Source organism: Alligator sinensis, unplaced genomic scaffold (assembly GCF_000455745.1).
Source record: "Alligator sinensis unplaced genomic scaffold, ASM45574v1 scaffold628_2, whole genome shotgun sequence".
Lineage (NCBI taxonomy): Eukaryota > Metazoa > Chordata > Crocodylia > Alligatoridae > Alligator > Alligator sinensis.
The window spans coordinates 636,602-664,226 of record NW_005841833.1 but is presented as its reverse complement, the minus strand read 5'-3'; the positions used below and the strand labels follow the sequence as shown (position 1 = coordinate 664,226).

General features: G+C 46.7%; 1 protein-coding gene across 4 annotated transcripts; it reads right to left on the bottom strand.

Moving 5' to 3' along the window:
- Positions 1 to 686: 686 nt before the first annotated feature.
- Positions 687 to 27,567, bottom strand: SCARB1 (scavenger receptor class B member 1). 4 transcript variants are annotated; one of them, XM_025197835.1, is made up of 13 exons: positions 27,518 to 27,567; positions 21,077 to 21,234; positions 19,609 to 19,750; positions 18,392 to 18,595; positions 16,692 to 16,787; positions 15,912 to 16,027; positions 14,223 to 14,389; positions 12,696 to 12,814; positions 10,116 to 10,189; positions 9,595 to 9,646; positions 8,827 to 8,970; positions 4,459 to 4,584; positions 2,714 to 2,845 (listed from the first exon to the last, which is right to left on the bottom strand). In XM_025197835.1, the coding sequence occupies exons 1-12, from the start codon at positions 27,536 to 27,538 to the stop codon at positions 4,459 to 4,461; spliced, it is 1,419 nt and encodes a 472-aa protein (XP_025053620.1). In that variant the 5' UTR covers positions 27,539 to 27,567; the 3' UTR covers positions 2,714 to 2,845. The 4 variants fall into 4 exon arrangements, with proteins under 4 accessions (XP_006015160.1, XP_025053608.1, XP_025053620.1 ...); XM_025197827.1 differs by having other exon boundaries at positions 2,720 to 2,848; XM_006015098.3 differs by lacking the exon at positions 4,459 to 4,584 and having other exon boundaries at positions 687 to 2,848.
- Between the last annotated feature and the right edge of the window lie 58 nt (positions 27,568 to 27,625).

Sequence of the window (27,625 nt, the reverse complement as noted above, 5' to 3'; positions counted from 1 at the left end):
ACCAAGGAACTAATGTGTAACACCTTTCTACACAAGGGTGCATAGCTCAAAACGAGAGCAAGGAGTTCATTCTTCTGGAAAGAATTAGTCCGCATGTTAAGAATCCTCTGTAAGGCTAGTGGGACAAGCCTAGGCAACACCTGCTAGACTAGTCTTCATTACACTGCCAAGCTGAAGTGGGATTTGCTTATCTGCAGTGTTTACACAGCTGATGGACTGGGAAAGGAGGAATGCCTCCCTACTCCCCTTCAGCCCTGGAGTATTGTCAGAGCCCATTTTCCAGTTTCAGAGGGCATTCCCCCAGTTTCTCCAACTAGTTTAAATGGGCAGATGCCATAAGAGGTAGTAGATATTTGCAGAAGTGGAGATCCTCTCCCCTGCAGGATGGTAGCATCAGAATTACCCAGGCAAAAGTGTGGGTTAGGGGCCTTTAGTGCCCCCTTCCCTCAAAAAGGAGGACAAAAACCAAACAACACACTGATGATTGACAGAGGATTCAAATCCAGAGCATGTGTGTCTCGGATCAGGATGAGATCTAAATCCCCAGCACTGGTTGGGGTAGGGGGCAGAAACTGGACATCTAGATGGATTAAAGTACCAAAGAGGCCAGTTCAGATTTGAACTCGACAGCCAAGCCAAGGACATTAAGAAGAAAAACAAAAAAAAAAAAAACAGCCCACCAATGAAGGACATGTCATTTTGAGACTAGACTTTATTTCAGTTTAAACCAGTTATACAGTAAGACAATTTCACCACCTCAGTGCAATTGGAGAAACCACAGAATAAAGAGTCTTTAGACAAGTGCTAGGAGAGGGTATGGTCTGTACAAAAAGGAAACGAGATAATTCACTAGGATGCAGAGGGCAGACATTGTGCAGCAGCTAACCATTACTGAAGTTATGCCTTCCCTTAGGAGGAGGCTGAAGAAAGTGTTCACCTGGTACCTGCACTTCAGTATTTTGTTTGCCTTTAGCCAGCATCCTGGCACACAATGAAGTATTATTATTAGCACCACTGCATCACTAAAACACTTCAGTAGACAAGGAAGCCGTCAAAAAAAAAGAGAGAGGCAACCTATGACATGGAGGAAGCCAAAATGGGTTATTGTGCTTTCCATTGGTTGGGCATCCAGCCATTTGGTAACCACCAGATTACAAAATAGTGCAATATTCACTCATGAGAAGAGAAAAAAAAAATACAAAAGTGTTAACAAACAGCAAGACACTCAGGTAGGCTAAACAAGATACCATCTTGGGACCAATAGCAGAGTTACCTGCAGTTAGAGATAAATTTGTGCTCACCCAGACTGTCCCGCATTGATCTGCTGGTGCAACACACACAAAGCCATGCTTAAACCAAGTAGTTGTTCTAGCTCTCCATGGGACAGAAGTCACTTTTTCCAACCAGGCTTAAATTCTCCCTTCATGACTTCCTACTCTACTTGTAGCCATTTGTCTAGTCTACTGATGGTCTACCAACTAGCATAATGGTGGTGTTGGAGATTTCTTCTTTAAAGGGGACAGGTAAAAAAGGTTTGCACTTGATCTGGTACAGAAAAACTGTACATAAATCTTTCAAGGATGCCTTCAAAAAGTGCCACTAGGGGCCCGATTAGCATCAACTAATCTAGGCCTGAAAAGCTGACCACACACTTCCTTCCCCACAGGCAAGTCTTCTGCTTGTGTCCATACTACCAGTGAGGCTGAGAAGCTCTGGCATTTGAAGAGCTGGACAGCACCTGGGCTTAACACACACCCGGCATCCAGGACAGCCAAGAAACTCCTATAAAGAAATCAAGTCACACCTTAAGGGAAAAAAGTGTAGCCATCTGTACTGAACAGCAGCTTAATATTCTAGTGGTCAGTCACAAGGACCAAATCTTGTGATTGAGCACATGACAGCATTGCGAGCCAGATTAAAACCCTCACTCAACCCTGTTAGAGCTTTAATACAATTAAGAATGAGCCTTCAGTCCGAAGCCTCCATTAAGACAGTTATAGCAGTCTTTAATAGCATGGCACAGATCTAAGCTGGTAGTGTGTGGTCCCTTAGAGATGTGTGGACACTGCTGACTCAAGTCATCCCCAGGAAAAACTTCACTCTACGGGGGGCAGGAGGGTGGACTTATTACTGGAGAGCTGGCAAGTCAACTCATTTTCCCTGCTGCCTCAGGAGTTTAAAAAAAGTGGCCAGAAGTGGTCTAGTGCAACAAGCCCTTCTACTCGCACCTCGAGCAGCACATAGGATGAGCATCTTCCCCTCCTTTTTACATGCAGCACTTGCCAGCTTATGAAACAGAGCTGCACCTCCTCTGCTTTAGGGCTGGGTATTAAAGTGCCTTGTTCACTGTCAAGTAGGCAAGTCAGGAGTACGGCTGCAGGGGAGGACTCTTTAGGAGACTGCCTGGAAGTTCTCCGTCTTTGTTTCTGCCTGGCAGGCAGGCAGCCAAACAGCTAAGGCACCTGCAGGCCTCATGCCAGGAGTAGTCCTTTGAATCATCTGCACAAAGACACGAGAGGAGAATAAGACTGGGAAGGTTTGCTGTGGCAGTGTCCAACTGCTCTTTGAGCATGTTCTGTGCTTGATGCAAGACTGGAGGCAAGAAGTCTAGTTCTCAACTGGATGCATCTGAGAGGTTCCTTCTCAAGAACCGCTTTTCATTCATATCCCTGAGTGTAGTGATATGCACTAATGGGAGCTGCTCTTCAAGGCTGGCACGTCAAGCTTTGGCTGTCTCCGTCTGGTTCCGTGTATTGGTATCTTGCAGGAGTGGACTGGTTTCAGAGTACTGAGGTGATCCATTTGGTAGGCCTTGTTCCTTTGGACTCCTCTTTCTAGCCTCTTTCTGCTTTGAAAGGAAAAAAAGAGCAGAGTTAGAGGTGGCTCATTATGGTGCAAGCAGACACCAGCATCTGCCCAATAACTAGAGCTACTAGGAAGCATTTGAAGCTTTGTGCGCAAGTCTCACAATAAACTGGAGCAGAGCTGTTTAGCAGCAACCGGTGGGGAGACCCGCTCCAAACAAGTGAGAGAAGTAGGAACCTTTATATTAAGTCAGCACCCCCCCCACCAGCCTACTGGGAATAGCCAGCACTCCTCTACCCACGCAGGTATTGGCATCCAAGTCACTTCAATAGGGACTACTCTACAACCATGCCAAAAAAAGGAATTTCAGCTGTAGGTTTCAACATGGGGGTTATTTTATTATACATCTTGGACTACAGCAAGTGCCAGGCACTTCTAGGTTGGAGCCTTGGCAATTTAAGTGACACTGCAAGAGCAACAGATCAAAGGACAGTTTATTCATTCCTGGCAAAGGGTTGCTGAAAGAGCCTTTCACTTGTGATGACAAGTCTTTCCAGCTACGCTTTAGTAGCTAGCAACCTGCTGCTTCATTTGCAGACAGTCTTACTTGGCCCAGATTGCCATGAAGGTGGTCCAGAAGAGCAAAAAGCAAGTACAAAATGTTCAGATATGGAATAAGGACTTGACCACATGGCACAGCCCCCCTCCCCCCCAATCTAGTCAAGACGGCCAGCTAACCAAGAGATTATCCTTGTCCCCATGCCACCCATTTTTGTACAAGGATGCAAGACACTAGGGAGAGATCCTCCACCAAGTGATCTCTTGGAGGAAGTGAGCCTCCTTGAGCCAAGGATTCATACTACCTCAAGTGCATTTTGCATCTTGGCTGCTCTTCCGCCCAGGAGAGTATATGAACCCCAGCAGACTGTCCCTATGCCTGAAGAAGGGCGTTTGCGCCCAAAAGCTTGCAACGAACAATACTTCCAAGTATTTACTTGGTCTAATACGAGACATCGCCCCTTTACCTAGAGAACCTAGGTCTTCCTGAGGTGACACCCATTCTAGAAGATAGGGTTCTCTCTTTATAGGTAGAAAAGACACCCAAAAAGGAAGCTCCAACAGCAAGGCCCATCTTGGTAGGAGACGTATGCACACGTAGTATTGGCCGAGGCAGACCTTCAGTCGTCATTCCCAAATCAAATCTTTGAAGATGTTGCCCAAATCCCCACTACTGCCTGTACGTAGCATCCAATTTACTCTCCCCATCCCCAAGCAAGTTCTGCTGTGCAGAAGTGCCAGGCAATGGGTCTGATCTATATTCCTTTTCTTTCTCCTCTTTGCTCATCCTCGCAGCCTGCCAGAAGAGCCTCCACATTCCCAACCAACATTGCAAACACCTCAAGTCCACCACCCAATATTACCATCAGTTCTCTTGTTCTGCCCCGAACTCAAGGATGCATCCTGTCCTACCCCTGGCACTTCCTTGGTAGTTGTTGCAAGGAGCTTGCTTAAGCTAAAGGCACAAGCAAAGCTTGCAAGAAGCACATGTATTTTTCACACTGGGTAGTGAGAGCTTAGTTTCCATAGCAGACTTGAGCACCATTTGTTAGTTTTGCTTACAACATGCAAGCTTTACCTTGACTGGGTACCCACCTACAAGCTGGCTTCGTGCAGCACCTTCCTCTTAACTGGAGGCAGTGGTTTTGCTGAGAAGGCCACGCTGGCCTCTTTATTTTCTGAGCCCTTTTTATTGCTACTCCAAAATAAAAAGCATTTTTCCTAGAAGATAATCAGGCTAGTTTGTTGCATTTTAGACATCATTAAAGAAAAAAAAAAAAGCTTCTACTTTAAAAGCCTCTATACAGTTATAAGCCTTTATATGATTAAAGCTAACTCAGTCATGTTTTGGGTTAAGAGTTTGATTCAAATGTTTAAACTAGAATTTAAGTGTTCCAATTTTCATTCAAACAGGAACTTAATAAAAACAGTAGTCAGACAAGGTTAAAAACGGTCTATCTTCACCTTGGAAGTCTGTACCAGTCAGACTTAGTAGCATGCACACAAGTGGTGTTGCACATGTGCAACAAGAACATTTAGAGCAGTTTTTGCTCAGGACTATAGGGAAGACACCATTTTTAACCTGGCTGAAGCTATAATCTATTGTTTAGCTCTGTAATCAAGGCACGCTAAGGTTCTCATTTCAGATTTAGTTTATAGGTACAGTGCTCCCCTCTTAGAAGGCCACTTCCCCCTGCCCTTAAAAACCATGCAGTTTGGAGGAATTTAGTCAAAATAAAAAATTCCACTATAAGCTAGTGAGAAGTTAGGAGCCAGAAGTCTCTTGATAGAGAATGGGAAGCTTCAAGAGGGAAGGACTGTGGTTGATTAGATGATCACTGTGATGAATCAGTTGTTAACACTTCCAGGGAACAGTCACCATGACTGCCAAAAAATGCAGCTTTTTGTTGTGGTCCAAGGCTATCCAGTAGTACAGTACTATCCAGAATTGTACCTGCTTAGTAACACAAAATGAGGGAGATTCCCCCCACAGATTTACAGTCATTGAGGCTAAAAAGAAGAGAGGGACAACTAAGTCATGGGGGACAGGAAGGGAAGGAAGAAAATAAAATTCCCCAAGTCAAAAAGTTAGACTAGTTGGGGAAGTGGGGGTTGGCAGGCAGCAAATAGGGAAGGGCACAGTGTTTTTATACATACAGCTTAAGTGACTATTAACCCCAATGAGCTATTACTGTTGTGGGGGTGGGAGGAAGAGAGGGAGAAGGAGGGAGTATTCAATATTTCACAGGCACTTAGGATGGGACTATGGGTTTTGCACATCTCTAGGATCCCAGAATAAAGACTTGGTCCTGGAAAAATGAGAAAACAACCCCAAAACCCACATCCATCTGCTTTATAGCCTTCAAGTTTTTAGTTTGCTCATCTTCTATCAAGCAGCACTCAAGTTTCTAGTAAGGAAGTGTAGCCAGGTTGATCTCTACAACCCACTCCTGGAACTGGCTTCCAGACTATTGCTTACACCATTAGTCAGCTGGAGAGCTTGCTGCTGGAAGACTGTGGACAAAAAATAGCTAAAGTTTACCCGTTAGCCTTGGGCTCAATCCCATGTTGGGCACAGGGTTCCCTTAAAGAAAGAAAAAAAAAAAAAAAAAAAGAGGAATAAAGTCCCACATGGATCCTGCTGCTTCCAAGTAGACTCCATGGAAGGAGGCCTCAAAGAACAGCATATTGGCCTGAGGGAATGGAGTTTAGCCAGAGGAGCAAGCACACACCTACCACCCAAAGAGGTCACCTTGATGACCAGCCAGGGGTAGTTGTGAGCCTACAGACAGTTATGAACATGGCAGCCAACTCAGGCTGGCATGCATTGCTGTTGTCCCAGCATGAACAGGAACAAAGTAAAAGCACAGGAGAACTAGATGACAGTAGACCAAGAGCAGAGGAAGCAAAAAGATAGTCGGTCCCACCTTTTACTAGCTTAATGCTTCCTACTAAAAGACAGGTTAAAATATGGAGTTAACAGGTACTGCAGAAATCCATTATACCCATGTGGCCCCAAGTTGTTTCCTCACTGCAGAAAGGAAAAGAGTAGTGAAGGCACCAGCCCATTTAAGCCTATAGGCCAGAAGTTTGGGGTTCCTAACTCTATATTACAACCAAACCCTGTTAAAAAAAAAAAAAAAAAAAAAAAAAAAAAGTCTCAGGCTTGAGCTCAAGGGTCACCCATCTCAGTCTCAGTTTGGTTTTTGGCACGTGGAGCTTTTAGGAATAAGTGCTTTTCCTGTGCAATAATCCTGGCTGGCATTTAATCCCAGTTTGGTTTCACTGCTGCAAGCAGTCTCTTCAGGGAAGTGCAAAGTGCAGGGTCTGTCTAGCACAGGGGTGGACAAAATGCGGCCCATGGGCCAGATGCAGCCTGCCAGGCCATTCTATTTGGCCTGCGGCCCCCCCAGAAAGAAAGAAGATTTAGAAAAATATTTATCTGCTCCTGGCTGCCTGCCATATGGCTTGCCAAAACTCAGTAAGCAGCCCTCTGCCTGATAATTGCTCCCCACCCTGGTCTAGCAACTCCACTAAGTACCTGGACACCAAGCTGCCAGACTTTAAATGCCTTTGAGTATATAAGGGGTTTATGTTAGGTGTGCTGCACAGGCCTTTTGTCCTCTGTGGAGTTTCCCTTGGCACTGAGGAGCTATCTTGGACTCCTGCAACAGAAGTGCTCTCACTGCCAAGCCAGCTCACATTTAAGTACGTGCTCAGAAAAATGCTTTGGCTGGTGAGCTGTGCTCCGAGCGGCTTTGCCCTGGAGGGGGAAGGGCCACAGCATTTGACTCTACCAGAGTAAAGCCTGCACTATTTCCCTGTGGCAGGGCCTTCTGGACTGGCATGAAAGTTTCTTGTTTTTGGTTATTAAAAAATATTCTGGGTCATACTGGACCTCGCTACTTGAGAGCACCCTCGCATCAAAAAGTCTACATACTCCAATTAAAACCCATTTCAGTCTGACATGGACTGTGTGGCAATAGCACCTCACTTTCTTGGCCAAGAACAAAAAGGAAGCAAGGGTTGGAAGAGACCTCAGGAGGTCATCTGGTCTAGCCACCTGCTCAAAGCACAACCATCCCCCCCAACTAGATCCCAGCCAAGATTTTGTCTACCTGGGTTTTAAAGCCTCCAAGCACCCCCTCTTTATACCCAATTCCTGTAAGCTTAGTTTGAAAGCCACTGAGCACACGGTAGAGCCAGCAGCATGTTTCTACGGCTACAGATGGCCAGTCATGCTCAGCCTCCAGCAGAGCTGGCAAGGGTGCTCAGTACACCTTGTATTTAGTTACTTGGCTTCCACTGTGCAGAGACTGTAGGGTGGATACAAGAGAAGGCTTGGATCATACTGAAAATTTTGCCCCATTAGAAGCTATTCTAGGTTCTCGGGGAGAATCGCTTATATAAAAAAACAAAACAAAAAAAACCCCGCATGTTCTTCTCAGCCTCTTGAAGGCTCAGGTCAAGCATAGTCTAGGACTACCTGGCAAGGGAGACATGGACCAGAGGCAGTTCTCCTAGCTGCACTGGGGAAGACTGCCCACCTGGCATGGGGATAGTACCTGCTAAGGTACTATATAGTAAACCTCCCATATAGCTCCTGGAGTGGGAAGTCTTGGCTTTATGTCCACTTCTTGGAAATGAAGAGACTCTTCCCTGGCTTATTCCTGGGGCCTTATGGCTGAGGGCAAAACCAAAAAGCTTAGGGGCATCCAAACCACAAGCCTCCAGGCTGAAGCCTGCAAACAGGCTGCCTGCCAAAGGTTTTGGAAACATTTGAAGCCCCAGATGGGGTGGAGGAGGTTTGCCAGTAGTAGGCATTTATGGTTCTAGATGGACACTTGGATGTGGAATTTGTTTTGGCTAGGAATATGGAAAAAAATTGAACAAAAAGCCCCTAAAACTTCTTCAAAGCATGTTATAGCATTTAACTGGGGTGGAGAAGAGTGCAGAAGTGGAAGCATTTGTATATTCTGGGCGTTTTCAGTCCATAGCTAAGCTTCAGAACTTACTCCGATTAGACTAGAGATAAGAGTAAGCCTCAGGTACCCAAACACCAAGAACAAGAACTACAGAGCTCCTGGGAAGAGTGGAGCAAGTGGCTTCTTTGTTTGAAAGAGTCCATTACAAATGACCCAATTTGGAAAGCCCTAGAAGTGCTTTATATATGCTGGCATTCACAAGCCTGTGGCATGGAAAGCAAGTCACTCCCAGATATTAGAGACCATTGGCTAGAAATACTTCAGGTTAGCAGAGAAAGGTGAGCAGAAAAAGCCATGGCAGGTCATGCTGCAAGCAAAATATTGAGAGCTCCATCATTCCACATCAGATCAACATGCGCTGCATTGAGTCGGATTTTTTGTTGTTGTTTTGGGGTTTTTTTGCTTTAAACTTGATACACAATTGATTAAGGTCACAAACCAAACAAAGCTGCAGAAGTCAAGAGTTGCAAGCTCCTACCTGACTTATTATGAGTAGGATGGCAGCAATCATCAAAGCAGTACCCAGAGCAATGGAGATGTATTGCACATATTCCAGTACAGATGGAATCAGGACCAGGTTGGTGTAGAACTCCTTTAGGACTGGACCCTCAAGGGAACCACTCTGAACAGAGAAGAGGGAGTTTAGCAGGTTCTGTACAGCATAGTTTAAAAAGGTAGCAGCAACAGCGCTCCCTTCTTCCAAGACAGTTGGAAAAAGCTTTAGACCATGTAACCCAGCCACAGGTAGGACATCATGCCAGGCCAATTACAAGTGTGTGTGAACAGAGGCTGCATTGCCTGCCTCCCCTCCTAGCCATCATGGACTTCAAGGACAGAATTCCTTTAGAGCTTGCTTCCTAATCATCAGTTCAGTAGCATCAAGTTCTTTCAACAAGCATATCCTGCCACATGTTCAGTGACAGATAGACACTTGATCATCTACATACACATGGCAGACTCCAGCTGAAGTATTTGGACCATGTCTCCTGTCCAATTAGCCTCTCCTGTCCCTTTCAGCTGTGCACTCTTCCACTGAAATACTGAAAAAAGTGCTGAAGAGTAAAATTTGTGTCAAGAACTGCAGTGGAGATCTTGGACGTCTAGACCTTTATGTTGGTAGTCACCTAATGCAATCTTTAATCCTTTCTTTGTGCTGTAGATCTTTGGGAACAACCTACATTTTCCCCAGCATTTAAAAGTTTTGCAGAGCTGGCACTTGTTTAGCCACAAGGGAGAGCCAACTCACCTCTGAAAACCAGATTATAGGCAAAATGACTGGCTTGATCTTCCCTGTTTGCCTGAAGGAGGAAAAGAGAAAAAAAAAGTTTTACCCTTATGCAAGTTCAGCTGGCTGGTCTACACAGGCTGTAAGGGTTCCAATCCTTTCTGCAGGGAAGCTATTCAAGATCATGCATGAAATATGAACATTAATGTTTGACAGATGGGGTGCCAAGTCCCGGGTTAAGAAAACAAAACAGGAGAGGCAAACTGCTACAGACAGTACTAGTTGAGAAAGGATACAGAACAGTTTTGTTAGAACCCAGTAGGCACCATGGACCTCCCTCCAACCCCCTTACACAGATGCTATGGCAAGTTCAGGAATCCCAACGTCAAGCATCAAGATAAAGTAGAATTAAGCTCCATTGGCAGACTCTCCTGCTGCAGTACAGCTATTTGCTCTAATGCCCGTTGTCCTCCAAGGCTTGTACTGGGAAGCACAGAAGAGTTCTTCAACCATCTCTTGCTCCTCTGGAAGTGACAACTTACGTTATGCCCGAGACCTGTTTTATGAACATATTCATCTGCAGCTTGATGGAACAATTCATGGGAATGCCGGTCATCTGCAAAGAGAAATCACAGCATTCTGCATATGCTTGCTTTGAAAATAACTCAAGATAAGAGACCTTCACATTTAGTTATGCATATGCTACCATGACCTGTGGGTGTATCCCGCCAATGCCCATCAACTGGAAGAATTTAAGAAACTGTCAGGCTAAAGGGGATGTTACCATGAAGAGTTAAGAGACTAAAGTCCTTCCTGGTCACAAGGCAGTTTCTGTTCAGAGAAACCACCTCTATTTAATCTATCCTCCAGTCTCTCCATAAAGCCTTCCCAGTGCAAAGCTATTTAAAAAGGCTGGAATATGAAGGGATTACACATTTACTTACTAGAGCCTACAGCTACTAGATGAGAAGGTTAAATTGTGCAATATGAAGGTTTTTCATAGAATCACAGAGAAAAAAAAAAATAATGAGGGTTGGAAGGGACCTCAGGTGGTCACATCTAGTCCAACCCCTGCTCAGAGCAGGACCAGCCCCAACAAATCATCCCAGCCAAGGCCTTGTCTAGCCTGGCCTTAAAAGCCTCCAGAGATGGAGTCTACTACCTCTGGGTAGCTTGTTCCAGTGTTTCACTACTGCACACTCATGGAGTTTCTTAATATCCACCCCCCCAGCCCATTTCCCTTACTGCAAGGTGAGCCCATTGCTCCTTGTCCTGCCATCTGCCCCCACTGAGAACAGTCCAGCTCCATCCCCTCTGCAATCCCCCTGCAGGGAGTTGAAGGCTGCTATTAAATCCCTCCCTCAGTCTCCTTTGCAGATTAAATAAGCCCAGTTTCCTCAGCCTCTCCTCACAAGTCATGCCAGCCCCCAAACCATTTTCACCACCTTCTGCTGGCCTCTCCAAGCTGTAGCAGGAGGCCCAAAACTGGACACTATTCTGCCCTGAAGGCCACATCTAGAGTAAAGGGCGAAATAAATCACTTTCCTTGATCTGCTGGCAACACTCCTAGACACAGCCCAGTATGCCGCTAGCCTTCACAATGGCACGCTGTTGGCCCCGTGTTTTAATTAAGTTTATTACAGTTTCTCTCTAGAGATAAGCTTTTACTGCTATGGACTTTACTTACCAAAGCATGCGTAGACAATAAGAGGCAGGGAGAAACGAGGTCCTTTCCAAGAGGTAAAGTACAGCTCTCAGCCCATTAAATCAGACATACTGACTGAATCCATATAGCAATCTCTACTTTGGCATGTTTTCTAGCATGAAGCAGTGCTGCCCTACCTTATTCTGGAAGTTGATGCTTACACTAGAACCATTTTGATTAGCAGGGGGAGGAAGTGCCCTGGTGATTGCAAAGGAAGCACTTTTCAAAATATCAGTCTCCTACCTCTAGCTTGGGTAGGATTGCATTGTCTACCATGCCAGCCTCCATACAATGGCCACCTTTGCACTCTACAGGATTGGGAGACCCCAATGGTTTGCCAGCAGTCCAAGTTCTTCCCTAGGATTCAGTGAGAGTAGCTCTAAGGTATGATCTTGTGGAGGCCAACAGACAGGAAAGCTCATTTTCCTATATTATTCATTGGAAGCAGCACAGCACAACCAGAGTCATAAGTGACAGCCCAGAGAAAGCCTTAAAAAAGAAGAAAAAAAATTCCCTAGCAGAACTCAACCTACTGGAGAAGTTGGATAAAGCATCAGGATGGGCTTATTTTAGGCAGTATACTAGGGACTGTCTATTTGGAAGTAGGTCATCAGAAGATGAAGTTACAGGATTACAACTAGGGGAACAAACATGACTGCTATGAATGCTCCACTGGATAAGCACCAAGAAGTACTCCCATTAGTAAGTATGATCAGGCAACTGGGCTACTTCCCCCACCCCCAGCATCAAGTGCTGCACCTTGCAGTATTACGTGCAGCGAGATTTACAGAGAATCTGTCCACTTGCCATGCAGCAGTGATTAGAGTGGCCATGACTAAACATGTAACTCTATAATGCCACTCAGTCTTCCTTCCCTGGGCCTGAGGGTATAAGCTATGGTAGCCAGCTATGTTCAGTCAATGGCTCAATTCCCCTGCCCCCTCCCTCCCCCAAAAGAGCAAGGAATAAAGGCCAACATCCCATTTCACAACTCTGAAAGGTCCAGAATGGCAGGAGTTGCTCAGGAGGTAGGACTAGCCGCAACTGTGAATTACACTCGTGATGCTTTATCTGACCTGTTGTCTGCAAGTTGCAAAATAAAGGTGTGCCAGTAATTTAATTTATTGTTTTACAGGGATTTTATCCAAATGTGTCCCTGTAACTATCATCAAGTCTTTGCACTATGGAACTGCTCTTGTGGCAGCATGCCACAGGGCTGAGCATGAAGCTGAAAAGGTAGCCAATTCCACTGACCATTTGATATAGGGGTACTTTTGAAAGAGGCCTCAATTTTTCTGCATGAGCTCTGAGAAGTCATCTGGGGTACATAGTATGGCTTGCTCACTCAGATCCCTCTAGTCCAACTCCCATCTTCCCCCTTCAGGAGGAGAGATGCACAGCTTGGAGACCAACTCACTGGGTGGATATCCAAGAAGAGTCCATGCTTCTCCTTTGTGGGATGGAGTCCGCCAACAGCCTCTACCAGGACCGGGTCAGCATTGTAGAAGTGAGGATGGGAAATGAATACTGGTGCATCTGAGCAGAAAGAAAAAAAAGAAGAAGTCACAGCAGAGGGTTCATGATAGGCTTGTTTAGACAAGTTGACAAACTACCATGGGATCATCTGGAGTGGAAGAAGTCCCCTGCAAGTCCTTCACACAGATGCCTACAATCCAATGTGGGCACCAGGAAGTTGGGACTAAGAGGAGATTTTAGTCTTACTGCTAGCAGTTGATCCTATTAGGAAGATTGAACTTAACCTTCTTTGAGTTCACACTGGTTTCAATAACCATAAGTCAGGGCTCCTGGGCATACTTGGGTTGCTGACAAGCCAGGCTTTGCTAACCAGATTAGTTACCCTTCCAGGGCCTCCCATCTTGCAGCCAGTTGGAAAACTTGGCTTATAGTTTGGCTCCTTGTCAAACAAAGGAGCTGCTGCTTACTCCTTAGTGCTACAGGAGTACCCAGCTTCTCTTAGCTACCCGACCTGCATGCACTGCTCAAGCCTATGGTAGAAGCCTTGCATACAAAAAAGGCTCATAAACCTTGTTTTGTCTCCTGCAAACTTGTCCCAAGGAGTCACAAGACCTGTACTCGCTCCATATGTGGGACGAGCCAAATTAAAAGCAAAAAAAATCCACAGATACACCAAAACCTTAAAGGAGTTCCAAACTCTAGGACAGGGTTTACTATATTGATGGTTTTTGTTTAATAAAACAGGATAAGCAACTTTAGGATATACAGCAACAGGTAATAGCCGTAGGTGGTAGGCCCTTACTGAAAAGTACTGGACCCACTAACAGCCAATTGTTCAGCCAGAGTATTAAGAGGATCCATTAAACCTTCCAGTACAGCTGGAAGAGCCCCAGGCCATCCAACTGGGACTGGAGAAATAACTAGTGCAACTTCTATTCTTGCTTGTAATATTTTTCATGTTTTGAAGTGTCCTAGGCATTTTGCCACCCATTTCTATTGACCTCTAAAGAGGTGTGCAAGCTACTTGACACCAATTTGCAGTCCCTGGAAACTATTCAGTTTACCATTAACTTTAAAAGCTTCACACCCCTGCTCTTTACATTACTAAGAAACATTTGGACACATCTTGCTGGGATTCTTTGACCCCAGCCAACTTCCTGCTCCTGGGGCAGGGGGCTAGACCCAATGATCTTCCGAGGTCCCTTCCAGCCCTAATGTCTATTTAAAAAAAAAAAAAAAAAAAAAAAAAAAAAAAATTTATAGTGTAGGATATGCCCCTTCCCCCTGCAAAAGTGTTGGGGAAGGGAGATGCATACACCATTGTGGCCTTGGCAGTACAAGAACCATGAAGGAGACCAAGGAGGGAAATACCACCACTGGTTATTTGACATTGGGGAGTCTGCTGGGAAGAGACCGCACCTCACAGAGCAACTTAGGCTGGAGACAAGTCTTATGCGGACAGACATACTTAGTCGGCAGGAGCTGACGTTCTGGATTCCAGACTCCCTACAGGGGCAGAAGCCTTCGTTAGGAGGATAGTCCGTCCCGTTAGCAAACAGAGTCTTTGGAGCCACATAGCGAAAAGTTGGTATCCCTTTAAATTCTCCAGGCTGCTCGTACACCAGCGCCATGGACCTAGAGGGAACAGAACCGAACCGGTCTTGCATGCTATGTACAGCAAGAGGCTACAGAGCCGACTGCAATATGATGGGACACTCTTGTTAGCTTGGCCATGCATTTCCCCTAGAGGGAAATGGCTTGGAAGAAGTGTTATATCTAGGGTGTTATTCCAGTAGGAAACAAAACAGCAGGACCCACTAAGAACACATTAGTTTAGGGGCACCAAAGGGAAATGCGTGGAGAAGCATCCCTTGGCCTTATGCTGCAGCTCCTACATTTCTTACCAGAAGGGCCCCTCCATTCACCATCATGGACAGAGCATTTTTTCAGTTTAGAGGCCCATGATCTGGTGCACAGCCCCATGCCCCTGTGCTTGGGAAACACAGCTTACTTCCTCCATAGTGAAAGACAATCCCATCCAGTGCAGCCTGCCAGGCACAGCACTTCTGCAGGCCAAGAGATCTTATTCGGGCAGTGTAGGGTTAGTATCCAAAATAGGCAAGGGGCTCCAATACAGAAAGGAGCAATGCTACTTGTTCAGTGGGATTAAAATAATTAAATAAAAAAGGTAAAAGGCTTGTCTGGTTAGTTCTGGAACAGACTGCTGCCTGGCATGGGACCAAGGACATTGCACCTCCTGCCAATACAGCATTGCTGAAAGGCCCTTGTATTTTGTTGCTATACAGCAAAATTGTCCTTGTTTGAACCTCAAGAATCAAGATTAAGGTCATATTTATTAGGAAATTTGACCCTACACCTTTGAACTATTTTTTTTTTTTTCCCCCGCACTTTTGGCCAATGGCTTTCACATGCAGGTGTTCATTTTATGGTTGGGCAACCTGTGCCTTGAATTCATTCACCCAGTAAGAGCGCTTAGGTGAGTATTCAGTTCCTTTCACTATTACATGAAGGCAAAAGACATGCTATAGCTAGACAGCTGCCTCAACTATAGCAGTTGGGCAATGTCTCAAGCTGGAAACAAGCTTCAGCCCCTGTGTGGAAAAATAGACAGCTTTCAAGTTAGGAGATGCTCTTGGAACAATTGCCTCCATCTCACTTCTCCTGGCTGTATTTACTATTGAGTTTATTGAAATTAAAAAAAAAAAAAAAGTACCCTTGTCTCCTAGCTAGAATACTGGAAGTAAGTGCAGATAGATAACTCTTCAAGTAGCTTCAATAGGGAACTTGGGTGAACAGATAGCAGAGAACCTCCTCTTCCTGGAAGTCAAGGAACTTGACCTCTATGACAAACTACTCTAGATGGTCTCAGGATTCATGGGCTTATGGTAATGGTCTAGTGGGGAACTGCATGTTCCCCATCTGAAGGCAGCTCGGACAACACAAGTCTAAATCAGGTAGACAGCCACCATCTATTCCCCGGCTCCCTCTTCAGGGCATGTGGGACTTCAGTTCCAAGTCATGACTTGTCCCATCTTCAATTTAGAGCGGTCCACCCACTGAAGCCAAAAGGTAGCATCACCCTTCACATAAGCTTTTGCCTTATGCTGGTAGCCAGGCAGATCTCTGCTCATCATACCTGCAGGCATCAGGACTATAAAACTCCAGAGAAGTAGAAGGGGTCATGAAAGGTGGCCACATTTCTCCAGAAGTCCCATTGATCATATTACACTGCTCACTCCGCCAATAGTTTGTCTATAGGAAAGTTAACAGAGTGTTAAAGGAAGAGTCTCCTGGATGCATTACATTTCACTCAGACATGTCAGACAGCTAGAAACCACCGATTTGCTTGCCTCCATCCCAACCTGGTATTAGGAACCATACTGTTACTTCAGCTTCAGAGCTCTCCTTGGCTGCTATCCAAATGCTAGCCGTCTCCAGCTACAGAGACCTTTCCAAAGTTACACATGCCAGACTCATCCCCATCCAATTAGAGGCCCAATCCATATTAAGATCAATTCTTTCCCAGCTGTGGATCTGCAGCCCATGCCACTGCCAACACTGTGCCAATTAGAAGCCGTGCTGTCATCTGGTTCAGAAGTGATGCCATGTGGCACCGTGACCCAGATCTTATTTTCCAAGTTCCCCAACATCTTTAGTCTGCAGGTCCCACTTTGAAGTGTGACAAGTCTCACTTAAGACAGCTTGTATTTCAAGAGCCCAAATCAATACTGCCATCTCTCTTGAATCTTAGCAATGTCTAACAGTTGCCCATCTTGGAAACCAAGTCAGTAATGCTAGCATGGGGGTTTTGCTACAGAGATTTAATATAAGAATCGAGTCAGAGGCATCTCTGGACAGCATAATTTAGCTAGCATTATTAGAGTGGACCAGTGTCCTAGGGAAACTTGGCCTTTACCTTTCTAATCCCATTCCAGGTATCCACCATATGGCATTTATGGATGTCCTTCACCCCCGTATACACAGTGAACAGTCCTGAATTAGAGTTGTTAAACTGCACAAGAGAAAAAAAATAGGGAGGTGTGAGTTTTTCCTACAATCCATCACATCCAATTGCAATGCTCATTCTAGTTTCTTTATGAGCCTGCTCCCAGTTTCACAGTCATTTCGTACCAACAGGGTCATAGTTTCATAGTTTCATAGTTTCAGGGTCGGAAGGGACCTAATAGATCTTCTAGCCCGACCCCCCGCCAGGGCGGGAGAACAACCCAAAAACACAAACAAAACCACTCACCCTAAAAACAAAAACGGGACTCAAATGAGTCCAGCCAGGTAAGTATCCAGCCTCTTCTTAAAGATCCCCAGGGTAGGGGCCAGCACCACCTCCCTTGGAAGTTGGTTCCAGCTCCTAGCCGCCCTGACTGTGAAGTAGTTTTTTCGGATGTCCAATCTGTACCTCCTCTCCATCAACTTGTGCCCATTATTCCTTGTTATGCCAGCAGGGGCTAGGGGAAACAGCGTCTCCCCCAAACCCTTCTGGTTCCCCCTAGTGAGTTTATAGACGGTCACCAGGTCCCCCCTCAGCCTTCTCTTGTGGAGGCTGAATAGGTTCAAGTCCCGCAGTCTCTCACTGTAGGGTCTGCCCTGTTGTCCCCGGATCATGCGGGTGGCCCTCCTCTGGACCCTCTCCATGTTGTCCACATCCCTCCTGAAATGGGGCGCACAGAACTGGACACAATACTCCAGCTGCGGCCTGACCAGCGTCGCATAGAGGGGGAGGATCGCCTCCCTGGCTCTACTCGAGATGCACCTGTGGATGCACGACAAGGTCCGGTTAGCCCTGCCAACCATGACCTCGCATTGTCGGCCCATGTTCATCTTGGAGTCAATAATGACACCAAGATCCCTTTCCGCCTCCGTGCTCTCAAGTAGGGAGCTCCCCATCGTATAAGTGTGCTGCTGGTTCCTACTACCCAAGTGCAGCACCCTGCACTTGTCCGTATTGAAACGCATCCTGTTCCTGTCTGCCCACCCCTGTAACCTATCCAGATCCTTCTGCAATCTCTCTCTCCCTGCTAGCGTGCTCACCTCCCCCCAAATTTTGGTGTCATCAGCGAATTTAAACAGGTTGCTCTCCACCCCAACATCAAGATCGCTGATGAAGACATTGAACAGCGCAGGGCCCAGGACCGAGCCCTGAGGGACTCCACTACCCACCTCCCCCCAAGTCGAATATGATCCATCCACCACCACCCTCTGAGTGCGACCCTTCAGCCAATCTGCAATCCATCTGACCGTCATTACACTTTGATTGTCATTTGCATTTTTCCTAGATGTACTCCTTATCCAAGGTAAACTGATCTGCCAGAAGTATTGAGCAATGTTCGACAGGGAATCCTTTGGACTCCTGCTCACCTTCAAAGCAGCAGTAAGATGTGCTACAGCTGGGAATATGGGGGATAATGCCTCATGGAACCGAAGGCTACTTTTAAGTTGGGATAAATACTTCTTTGTTTTATGAGGTGCACCATAATTTTGTTCCTTTGCCATGTGTAACTGCAGCAAAGAAACTCACTTTGTGGACAGAGGGAGAACCAAGAAGTCCGTCCCACAACTCAGCGTGGGCATTTTAGCCTTGCCAAGCACAGGTGTACTTACATCACTAAACAAGCCAAACTTCCCCTTGAAAGGGATCAAGCCAGGTACGAGGGTGTTCAGTATCGTCAGAAGTGGATCATCATACCCCCAAAGGATCTCCCCCACTGTCCGGTTCACAAAAGGCGTCTGTTTCAGGCCAGACAGTGCACTACTTATCAACACCTTCAGAAAGCCGGGGAGATTCTCCATCATGACAGCTCCCCCCTGAAAGAGAGGTTCAGGAAGTCACAAAACTAGCTCCTGTCCACTCAGAACAGTCTTCAGGAATACAACAAACAAGCTGCTGCTGCCTTGTTCAGCCAATGGGTCAGAAACCATGGCACACCTTGTCCCAGTACCACAGCCTTCTGCCACTACCTCCTACTAAAAAAAAAAAAATAGGACAGACAACAACATTCCTCCGAACTGTGCCAAGTTCCAATTCACAAACCCACTCTGCCTGGGTTTGGGTTGCAACTCAAGCCAAGTTCACCCCAACTGAAATCCTAGCCAGTATGGTTTCATCTAAGCTCTCCAGCTTCCCTCCCCATGCCTCTCCCTTTAGGAGGAAGAGCCGGGGCACCCAGTTGGTACATAAGATTGTGATGATGTGACCTTGGAGTATGCTCAAGAATCCTCCAAGGAGGAACTTCTGCATAAGGGGTGGATAGACAGGTTATGGCGATGCAGAACGTGCTCTACCACCATTTAGTATCAAGTGAAGCTCCTGTGGCTCACTCAAGAAGTCAAGCCACAGGACACATCTACTCCAAGCTACTCCCCACTCCAGGCCAACACTTTACTAGGATACCTCCAAGTCCATCACCTCCAGCCACATGCATTATTTCTGGATGCATCTCAACCCCTTGAGAAAATTATTCTGTTCCCCAGAAGTGGGGGGTGACACTACAGCATTTCAGTCTTAAGAAAGACTAACCATTGGGCTTTATAGCTGCTTCTCCTTGTCTGTATTAAAAGACCAAAGTCTTGCTAAATCAGCTTCAGATCTCCTTCACTATTCACTTAAGAAGCAAATCAGGAAGGAAGAATAGTTGTAACTACAGTTAGCAGCACGTGTCCCTAACATTAGGGATGGACTGGCAGCTACAGCCACCATCATGTGGTTGGAGGTCTAGTTTAAGACGAGGGTTCATGCACTAGAGGATATGACATTGTTACTGCTCTAGTTGGTTTCCTTCATTTGATGGAGAAACATTAGTTGTTTCTGGTAGTCTCACCAGCAACAGGATGTTTGGTACAACAACGTGATCCTCTTCCTTTCCAATAGACATGTCTGGTTGGAAGTGAAAACGCCGATATTCCAGGAACGAAACCGTGTCATTGTCATGGAAAGTGATGTTGGTTTTAAACCTATGTTCCCTGTGCAAAGAGATAACCAACAAGTCATCATAAGAGTGTTTTCCAGTGGTTGATAACACCCTGGCAACACCAACACATGAATAGGGGCAGAGCTTACACAGCAAGTTAAGGTTTTGCTGACACACTGACATCTCCTCAGTTTCAGCTTTATTAATCCTATTAGGGATTGGCTGCTCTGTTTTTCTCGGACAGAAAAAAAAAGCGCTCATCTGAAACAGAGACTAGTAACACAGGCATCCTAGATTTGGGCTATAAAAAGAATGGTTGTCTAGAATACGAGTGCCTCTGAACTAGCTGTACTGTTTGCCTAGACCCGCAGAGGTAGGAAGGGAGGCAAGAAGAGACTGTTTCCTGGTTTTCATTCTCTTCTATGCAGAAGGGAAGGAAGTCAGCCAAGCGACAGGAACAGGGCAGATTGACACGAGCAGCACGCATCAAGCTTATTGACGATTAGCAAATACTGGCAAGTCACGTCAAGGATGCTCTGCAGGTTGCCGGCAGGCATCCAGAGGCTTTGGGCTTTTTAGAAAGCACCAAGGGAGGTCTCAAGATTGCTACAAGAGGATGTCCGTCACCATCCAAGCAAAGGCATTTGATGCCAACAAGCCTGCCTTTGTTTTAGTTCTCAAGGAAAGGACCAAGCTTATTTAGAAGCCAGCCACTTGCTTATATAGGCACAAGCCATCAGCCAGCCACATGACTTGGGTAGTGCTGACATAATAAGTCAGAAGTGGGAGTGATCACTGACGTAGTACCCAGACATCTCAAGGTTTAGGAGCCAGCCTTCCTATGCGACTTAACCTAGTCTGTCCAGCCTACTGTGTGTGGAAGAAGGGAAGGGGAGATGTCAAATTTCCTCCCCCCCGCAGTGCACTGGAGTAGGAATTCAAGTCCATTGTGATCCATGGTCTGGGCTCTTGCCCCCACCCCCTTAGATAGCTGCCTTAGAAAGGGGGCAAGGGTGCAGAAAGAAGGAAAACTAGTAAGTTTGGAGAACCACACCCCAGGTGCTTACAGGGCCAACTTCAGCCCAGGAACCTAGAATAGTGAGCTGATGCATTGCAGCCAAAAGTTAGAAAGTTTGAGGTGTTATTGTATTTTCCCCCTCTGTGTACCTAACTGCAATGAGGTTCATGTCTCAGGGTTACCTTTGACTAGTGGTCAAGTTGACAGCACTGCAGACTCAACCCGAATAGAGGCCTACCCAGCCGGATCCCCACAGTGCACATGACAGAAGCCTCAAACTACTCAGATGCCAAACAGGTACCTTCCCTTGCAGTTAGCTTGGCCTGGCCCCAGGTAAATCAGGCCAGTACCAATACAAACCTGTAGACATAAGGTCCACGTTCGGCCACCACAGGCTTGGCCCCATTAACAACCTCTACTGGATTTACCACTTCAAAAAAGTGGACGGCGAAATAGAAAGGAATAGGAAGGTCTTTCCACATGTTGAAGGAGATGCTACTGGGATCAATCCTCACATTCTGCAAGAGAACAGATATATTTAGTCTTGGTCTTTACCACCATTGCCATGTTCCTACTCAAATACAGTAATCTATGCACATGGCTCAAAGCCCCTTGACCCAGGTTTAATGTTCAGAGCTGCTGGAGAAAGCAATTCCTTGCAAGGCAAATAGCAGAAGAGGCAGCTTGAAAAAAATCAGTCTCTTAAAGCAGGCCTCAAGTTTACAGAGCTCCTTTTAATGAGGAAGCCACAAAACAGAGGTACAAGAAGTAGTTAGGTAGACGCAACTCATTTTCTAGAGAACGGGAGCTGTTCCCCCTTTGCACTAGAAGCAGCCCATTTTAGATTTATAGTCACTGTCTTACTTCACATATACAGAAGTGGTGAGCTCTTGGTACAGAATGATATTAAAGGTCAATGCTCACCCACTTTATGCTTGAGTTTCAGCTCCATGGTGCTGACACTTAGTGCCAGGCTACAGGTGTAAGCCATCAGTGCTGTAGGGCACATGATGGACTAGTCTGCCAATGCTGGCTTTGCTTGTATTGTGGTACACCTTTCTGTGCAGCAAGACTGTGTTTACAACAACAGTTGCACTGATGAATTCCCAGCTACTTCTATGCATTGGACCAAGATTGTGTGTCAAGACGAAGAACTCCAGAAGCAATTACAAGGAGCCTTGACCAACCCTTGCTATATGCTACCCATATGCATCTCTCCACACTAGCTATCATCCCTCTAAAAGGATGAAGTGCTATTGCTAATGGCAACAAAGCCATGTCATGCCGGGGATATCCTGGTCATTACAAACAGCACATGTTTTATCTGGAAGTGATTGAGACATTAAGGAAGGTTGAGTATAACGGGTCCTGCTATGGTCTAGAAAGCAGACCTAGGTGTCATGAGACTCTGAAGACCTGTCATCCACTCCATTTAGTGGAGACTCATCATTTATAGGCACTTTGGTGCGAGGAAGACTAAAATAGTTTTTCCTCCCTCATCTTGGACCCTGTCCAAGAACATTGACCTGGTCTAAGAGGTTGTCTTAGAAATCAGGAGCAACAGCAGGCTCAAACTGAACTAGAAGTATCGAGTTTGAGGTTAGTTGATCTCAGGTTAACAGTTAGCCTGACAAGCCAAGATGGGCCTAATTTTAAAGCCCAAAATGAAGTTTTAATCCAGCACAAAGCTGTACTGATCCAGCCTGCACACTGGTGTGCCTTATACCAATTCACTACAACCATCATCATACACAAGAGAAGCTGCTGACCTTCTCCAGTGGGCAACAAGTTTAGAAAGAGTCCCTGAATTGTGTGCAGTGAAGAGCAAGTTCGACTACAGCAAATCTGAACTGGGCAGAAGTTTTATTTCTCTCTGCCACGAGGAAGAGAGACTGCCCATTTCCCCATTTATAGCCGTCACTGAAGCTGTTGAATTGGCACTCCTACAGCTTTTAGATTCAGGCACATGACCAAACCTTAACCTTACACAGCCTTGAGATAAGCAGCTTCCCTGAAGACCAGCTGTAACCCACACGCATAAAAACAAAAGCAACTGTTCAAGAGGCAAGGTGTCCATTGTAGCCATCTTACAATGGAAAACACACTAGGCTACAGGTAGACTGGAGGGAAGTTGAAGAGCATTATGCACAGCAGTGTTTTTAGGATGTGACCAAGTTTGAATATGCACAAGCAGTTTCTCCTTTCAAGGGAATTTACATCCCCAAGATACTTATCAAAGCAATTTTAATCCGTTAATTAATCAGTTAAGGAATTTCAGTATACATGCTACCCTGTTGGTACATGTTACTGTAATTCCACCCCCCTGCCCCCAGAATTTCCCAACTAGGAGTTTCAGGCACTCCAGTCTACAGCTCTATTCACACAGCTTGCAATCAGTTGGCAAGACGGTCATTTCCTGGGCACTGCTGCCCAAACCCTAGTTCAAAGGGCAACTAATTTTCCTCATACCAAGCGAGACTTAATTTCCAATTAAAGCAACATTCCATAGTCATAAGTCTAACATGCACATTAAGGGAGGGGAAGGCTGGGAAGAAGGATGGACAGGGCAAGGATTACAAGCAATTAGACCCTATGACCATAGGTGTTGGTTAAATTAGTCAGTCAGTGCTAAAGTTGAAAGGCATGACAGTACTTAACTGATGACATGCATTTGTGCTCAATACAATCTTTTTTTGCCAAGCATGCCAAGTTAGCCCACCTCACTTTCCTTTACATGCCACTCCAATTCCCTTCCACTGCTCGATTCTCTGCTCAGGTTTATGTTCCCAGCCCTTTATTCTGACTACTCCCCTTTCTGCTCCCTCCCCTGTATTCCCTGCTCCGCTTTCCAACTCTTCCCCAATCTGCTGCACGCAACCGAGCCTGCCTGTGCCACCCATGGCACCCATGCCCCAGGCTGGCCAACCAACCCTACATTATGTCTTGCTCATAATGCCCATAAGCTATGCTGGAAGCCTTCAACTGTTCGATCACAAGGAAGACTTCAAACTACCAAAAGGAGCAAAGCAAAACCATAAATTCCCCAGCTAGAGGTCAGAGTGGATCTGTTCAATAGCTGCAGAGGGCTTCACATGGATAACTGAACTCTTGGATTGATTCTTCCAGCTAGACATCTCCTAGTCGGGGCTTGCCCCAGTAGGCCAGCAGCCCAAGTTACAACACATGCCAATACCCTATTAGAAAGCACGCACTACTTAAATGCTTCTAGCTGGAAATGGCCTGAAGTTACACCTGCCATGGACAAAAAGCAAGTCATCACAAGGATAGTTAGCATGGGAGAAAAGGCCTCATGCCCTCAGGGACTAGGAAGAAAAAAAAGAAGAAAACACAAGAACATCTCATTGTTATTGCCTGGGTGTTTTCTTACAGAACTAGTTAACCAAAAGCAAAGCAGAGAGGCTCTTTCACTTCCTTCCAATTGAGTGGCTCCTACTAGACTGTGTTAATTTGGCCGACAAGGCTGAATTCCCCCAGTTCCTGTTAAACAATTCTCCACCCAGCACATTGAGCGCAACAGGAATGCATCCTCTTTGTTACTGCATTGCTGAGCTGCATGGCGAATCCCTGCATGGCTCCATATCACTCAAAACAAATGTCAGGTTCTCATGAAATATGCCAAATTAAAACACACAAACAAGAAAAGCCAACCTACACCAAAGCCACCCCCTGCCAAAGGAAGGGGCAAGCAACCTAGTACTCCCTTCCATCCCACCCCCATGGAAAGGTGGGATCCAGACACACTCCATTCACCTCCTTTCTAGACTCCCAAGAGCTCTCTTATCTCTCTGAATCAGGAGCTAGAGTGTGAAAAAACAACTCTTGCGGTTTGTGCAAGAACACTGGCAATCCATGCCCGTTTGGATAAGATGTGGAAAGAGCATCTCCTTTTGCCAGATCTGCAGCTCTGCATCTTAACAGCACCTCCCACCCCCACAAAATAGAAAATGACATTGCATAAGTCATCCAAACTCATATTAGCTTGGGCCTGTAGGCAAACTCTGTTATTCCACTGAGCCAACTAATTTTGTTGCCTCCTCCCCAGTTAATCACTCAGTGGATCACAGGTGTAGGCCATTTACACATTACCTGCATCATCTTGCACTTGGTTGCCAGATGGGGCTCCTCCGGCATGGACACTTGCACAGCCACCCTTTCCCACTTTGGAAGGCATTAAGGCTACATTAGCACTCCAAGACAAGGAAGTTGCATGATATGGCCAAAGGTAGAATTTAACCCTGTGCATCCTACACATTAACAAGCTTTTTATAGATCTGGATGTTTGCACACAAGAACTAGGGCTCAAGTCAACTTGCATTTGGCAGATACTGTCATCTGACTACAGAGGGCTGTGGGCTCAGCAGGTCTCTGTACCTACAACCCCCTTCTCATCCGGAAAATAAGAAGGGAGCAATAACTCCATCACCTGCAAGCTTAAGGATGCATGCAATGGGTGAGGACTTCCATGCCATTCAAGAACTGCAGAAGGCACTAGCCACAATCCCAGATCCTGCTACCCAGCTGCAAACAGACTGAAGTACAAAGGCAGTCTCTGGCTCCTCCTGTGTACTTTAGTGAAATTATCTGTTACATCTGGCCAGAGTACAACACAGACCCCAAAGGTTTCAAGGCCTCTACAGCAGCCTTGAATTGCCAGGGCCAGAAGTTTCAAAGTCCGCCATGAGAGGTACGGACTGGAGCCCTCTGTGCAGGGAGAGGGTGCAGTTCAAGAGCACAGTACAAGCTGTTCCTAAAGCCAGGGAACAGTTTACCTTGATGCTGACAAGTGCATGGTCACATCCCCTCCTTGTTTTTTTTGGTCTGGTGGGTAGGAGTGGCAGGGGAGGGGAAAGCAGTCTGTGTTGGTCTCTTTCATGTCATCTCTCCTCAAGCCCTTATCTCATTTGGGCATTTAAAGTGGCCAATACCAGCCAGGCCAAAGCCTTGCCATGCCATTCTTCCTTGAGACACTGTTGCTGGGGTTTTTTTGCTCCGAGGATAGCAGAAGGGAATACCTGTTGGAGTATCTTGTCACAAGTTTTACCCTCCACCCTGCAGCACTTGCCAAAAAAAGCAAAAACAAAAAACAAAAACACCAACCACACACACACCCACCCACCCACCCCTTCCCAGCCTCCTTCCTCTGTTTGGAGGGCCTAACATGGGGCTCATCCTGAAACAAGAAGGTCTTGATTGATCTTGGGCAGAGCCCTCTCCAAAAAGCTGGGAAAAGGGGTGGCAGATGACTCTGCTCCCCAGGATTGCCACCAGCTGGAGTTTTTAACAGGAAGATCCTCCCTCCCCATCCTCCTACTTGAGCTTCCATCTCAAACACAGGAGACTCAGTCAGGTTAAGGACCAACACATCCAAGTTACCAAACAGCTGAACCACAGAGCTGTGTGTCAGATATAGGCAGGTTTAGAAAGTTAATGTGCATTAACTTCCCTTCCCAACAGAAGGATCTTAATTCAATACTCCCTTTGCTTGTTATCAGCAACAGTTTTGCCTCCCTCCAACTGTCACCTGGTTTCCTGCTATCCAAGAGTGCCCTTAACAGCCAGGACAGGGACCCGAATACTCTCACTGGACAAAGATTGCTCATTAGAGCCAGCTGGACAATGCCGGGGAAAAAAAAAAAAGTTTGAAGCCAAGTAGGTCTGGATGCCTGGCCAGCATCCCAGCTGCACAAGGGACAAGCCAGCGCAAAGGAAGCTGCTGCCTGCCCTGTTCTCTGCTCTGCTTTCTGCTCCTAGCAAGTGGGCCCCAACCTCAGCTGTTTAAGACCCAACATCTTTCACCCGCTGCTCAAGGAGGCCACTGACCCCAAACTATCTTCCCCTCTGTATCAGAGGTGCCATTATCTTATCCTAAGGCTCTCAGGATGAGCTCTGCCCAGCTTTGCTCACTCAGTAATCCCAGCTGCCTCTGCTATCGTGCGGCGTTACATAACCATTCATCAGATGCAGCTCCAAGCTAGGCAGAGATCCTGTTTACACGCAAGCAAGTCGCATTTGCTTCCTCCACACCCCCAAGTGTCCAGAGCAGCCCAGCACCAGACCCTGCCACCATCTCCCCCCCACCCCAAGTCCCATTACCGCTCCACACTCGGGGAGTTTCTCCAGTAGTGTCTGGCATGCATGCAATAGGCTTGGGGAGCCATTTCAAGCGTGCAGACACGCGGGATGTTGCCTAGGAGGCTCAGGGGTTGGCCCAGTCCCTCGGAAGAGAAGAGGTCAGCCGTCTAGGATCGGTCTGCACAGACCCACCAGCAGACGTTGCCTCTGCGCTTACTTTTATTCTTGCAAAACCCAGGCTAGGCCAGCGGGAGGGGAGGAGACCCAAGGAGGGGATTTTGCTTGTGGGAAGAAAGAGTCTGCTGTGCCCTGTGGCTCCCCTCACAGGAGGGAGGGGAAAAATAAAGAAAAGTCAGAGGAAAGAAGAAGGGAAACTGAGGGGAAGCCGGGGCTCAGTGCAGACAGGTGATAACCCAGAAGGACCATCCCTTGGGGAGCACCGCCAAGCCGGGCAGCAGCCCCGCAGCAGGGCCTCCCCCCAGCCCGTCCCGTCCTGTCCCGTCGGGCCTCACCTTCTCCACCTGGTCCCGCACGATGCCGGGCACGGCGCGCCCGCACCCAGCACCGCTGCCCGCACCGCCCCCCTCCGCCCGCTTTATAGCGCCCGCCCCGCCCCGCCCCGCCTCCAGCCGTGTCCCCTGCCCCCATGGCTGAGCTGCGGCAAGGATGGAAAACTAGGAGGAACTGGGATCCTCCGCAAAAACCCACCGGAAGCTTTGTGTTTTCCATTCAATCGTATTATTTTGGGGGGTGAGGACCCAGCACCGCTGCCCGCACCGCCCCCCTCCGCCCGCTTTATAGCGCCCGCCCCGCCCC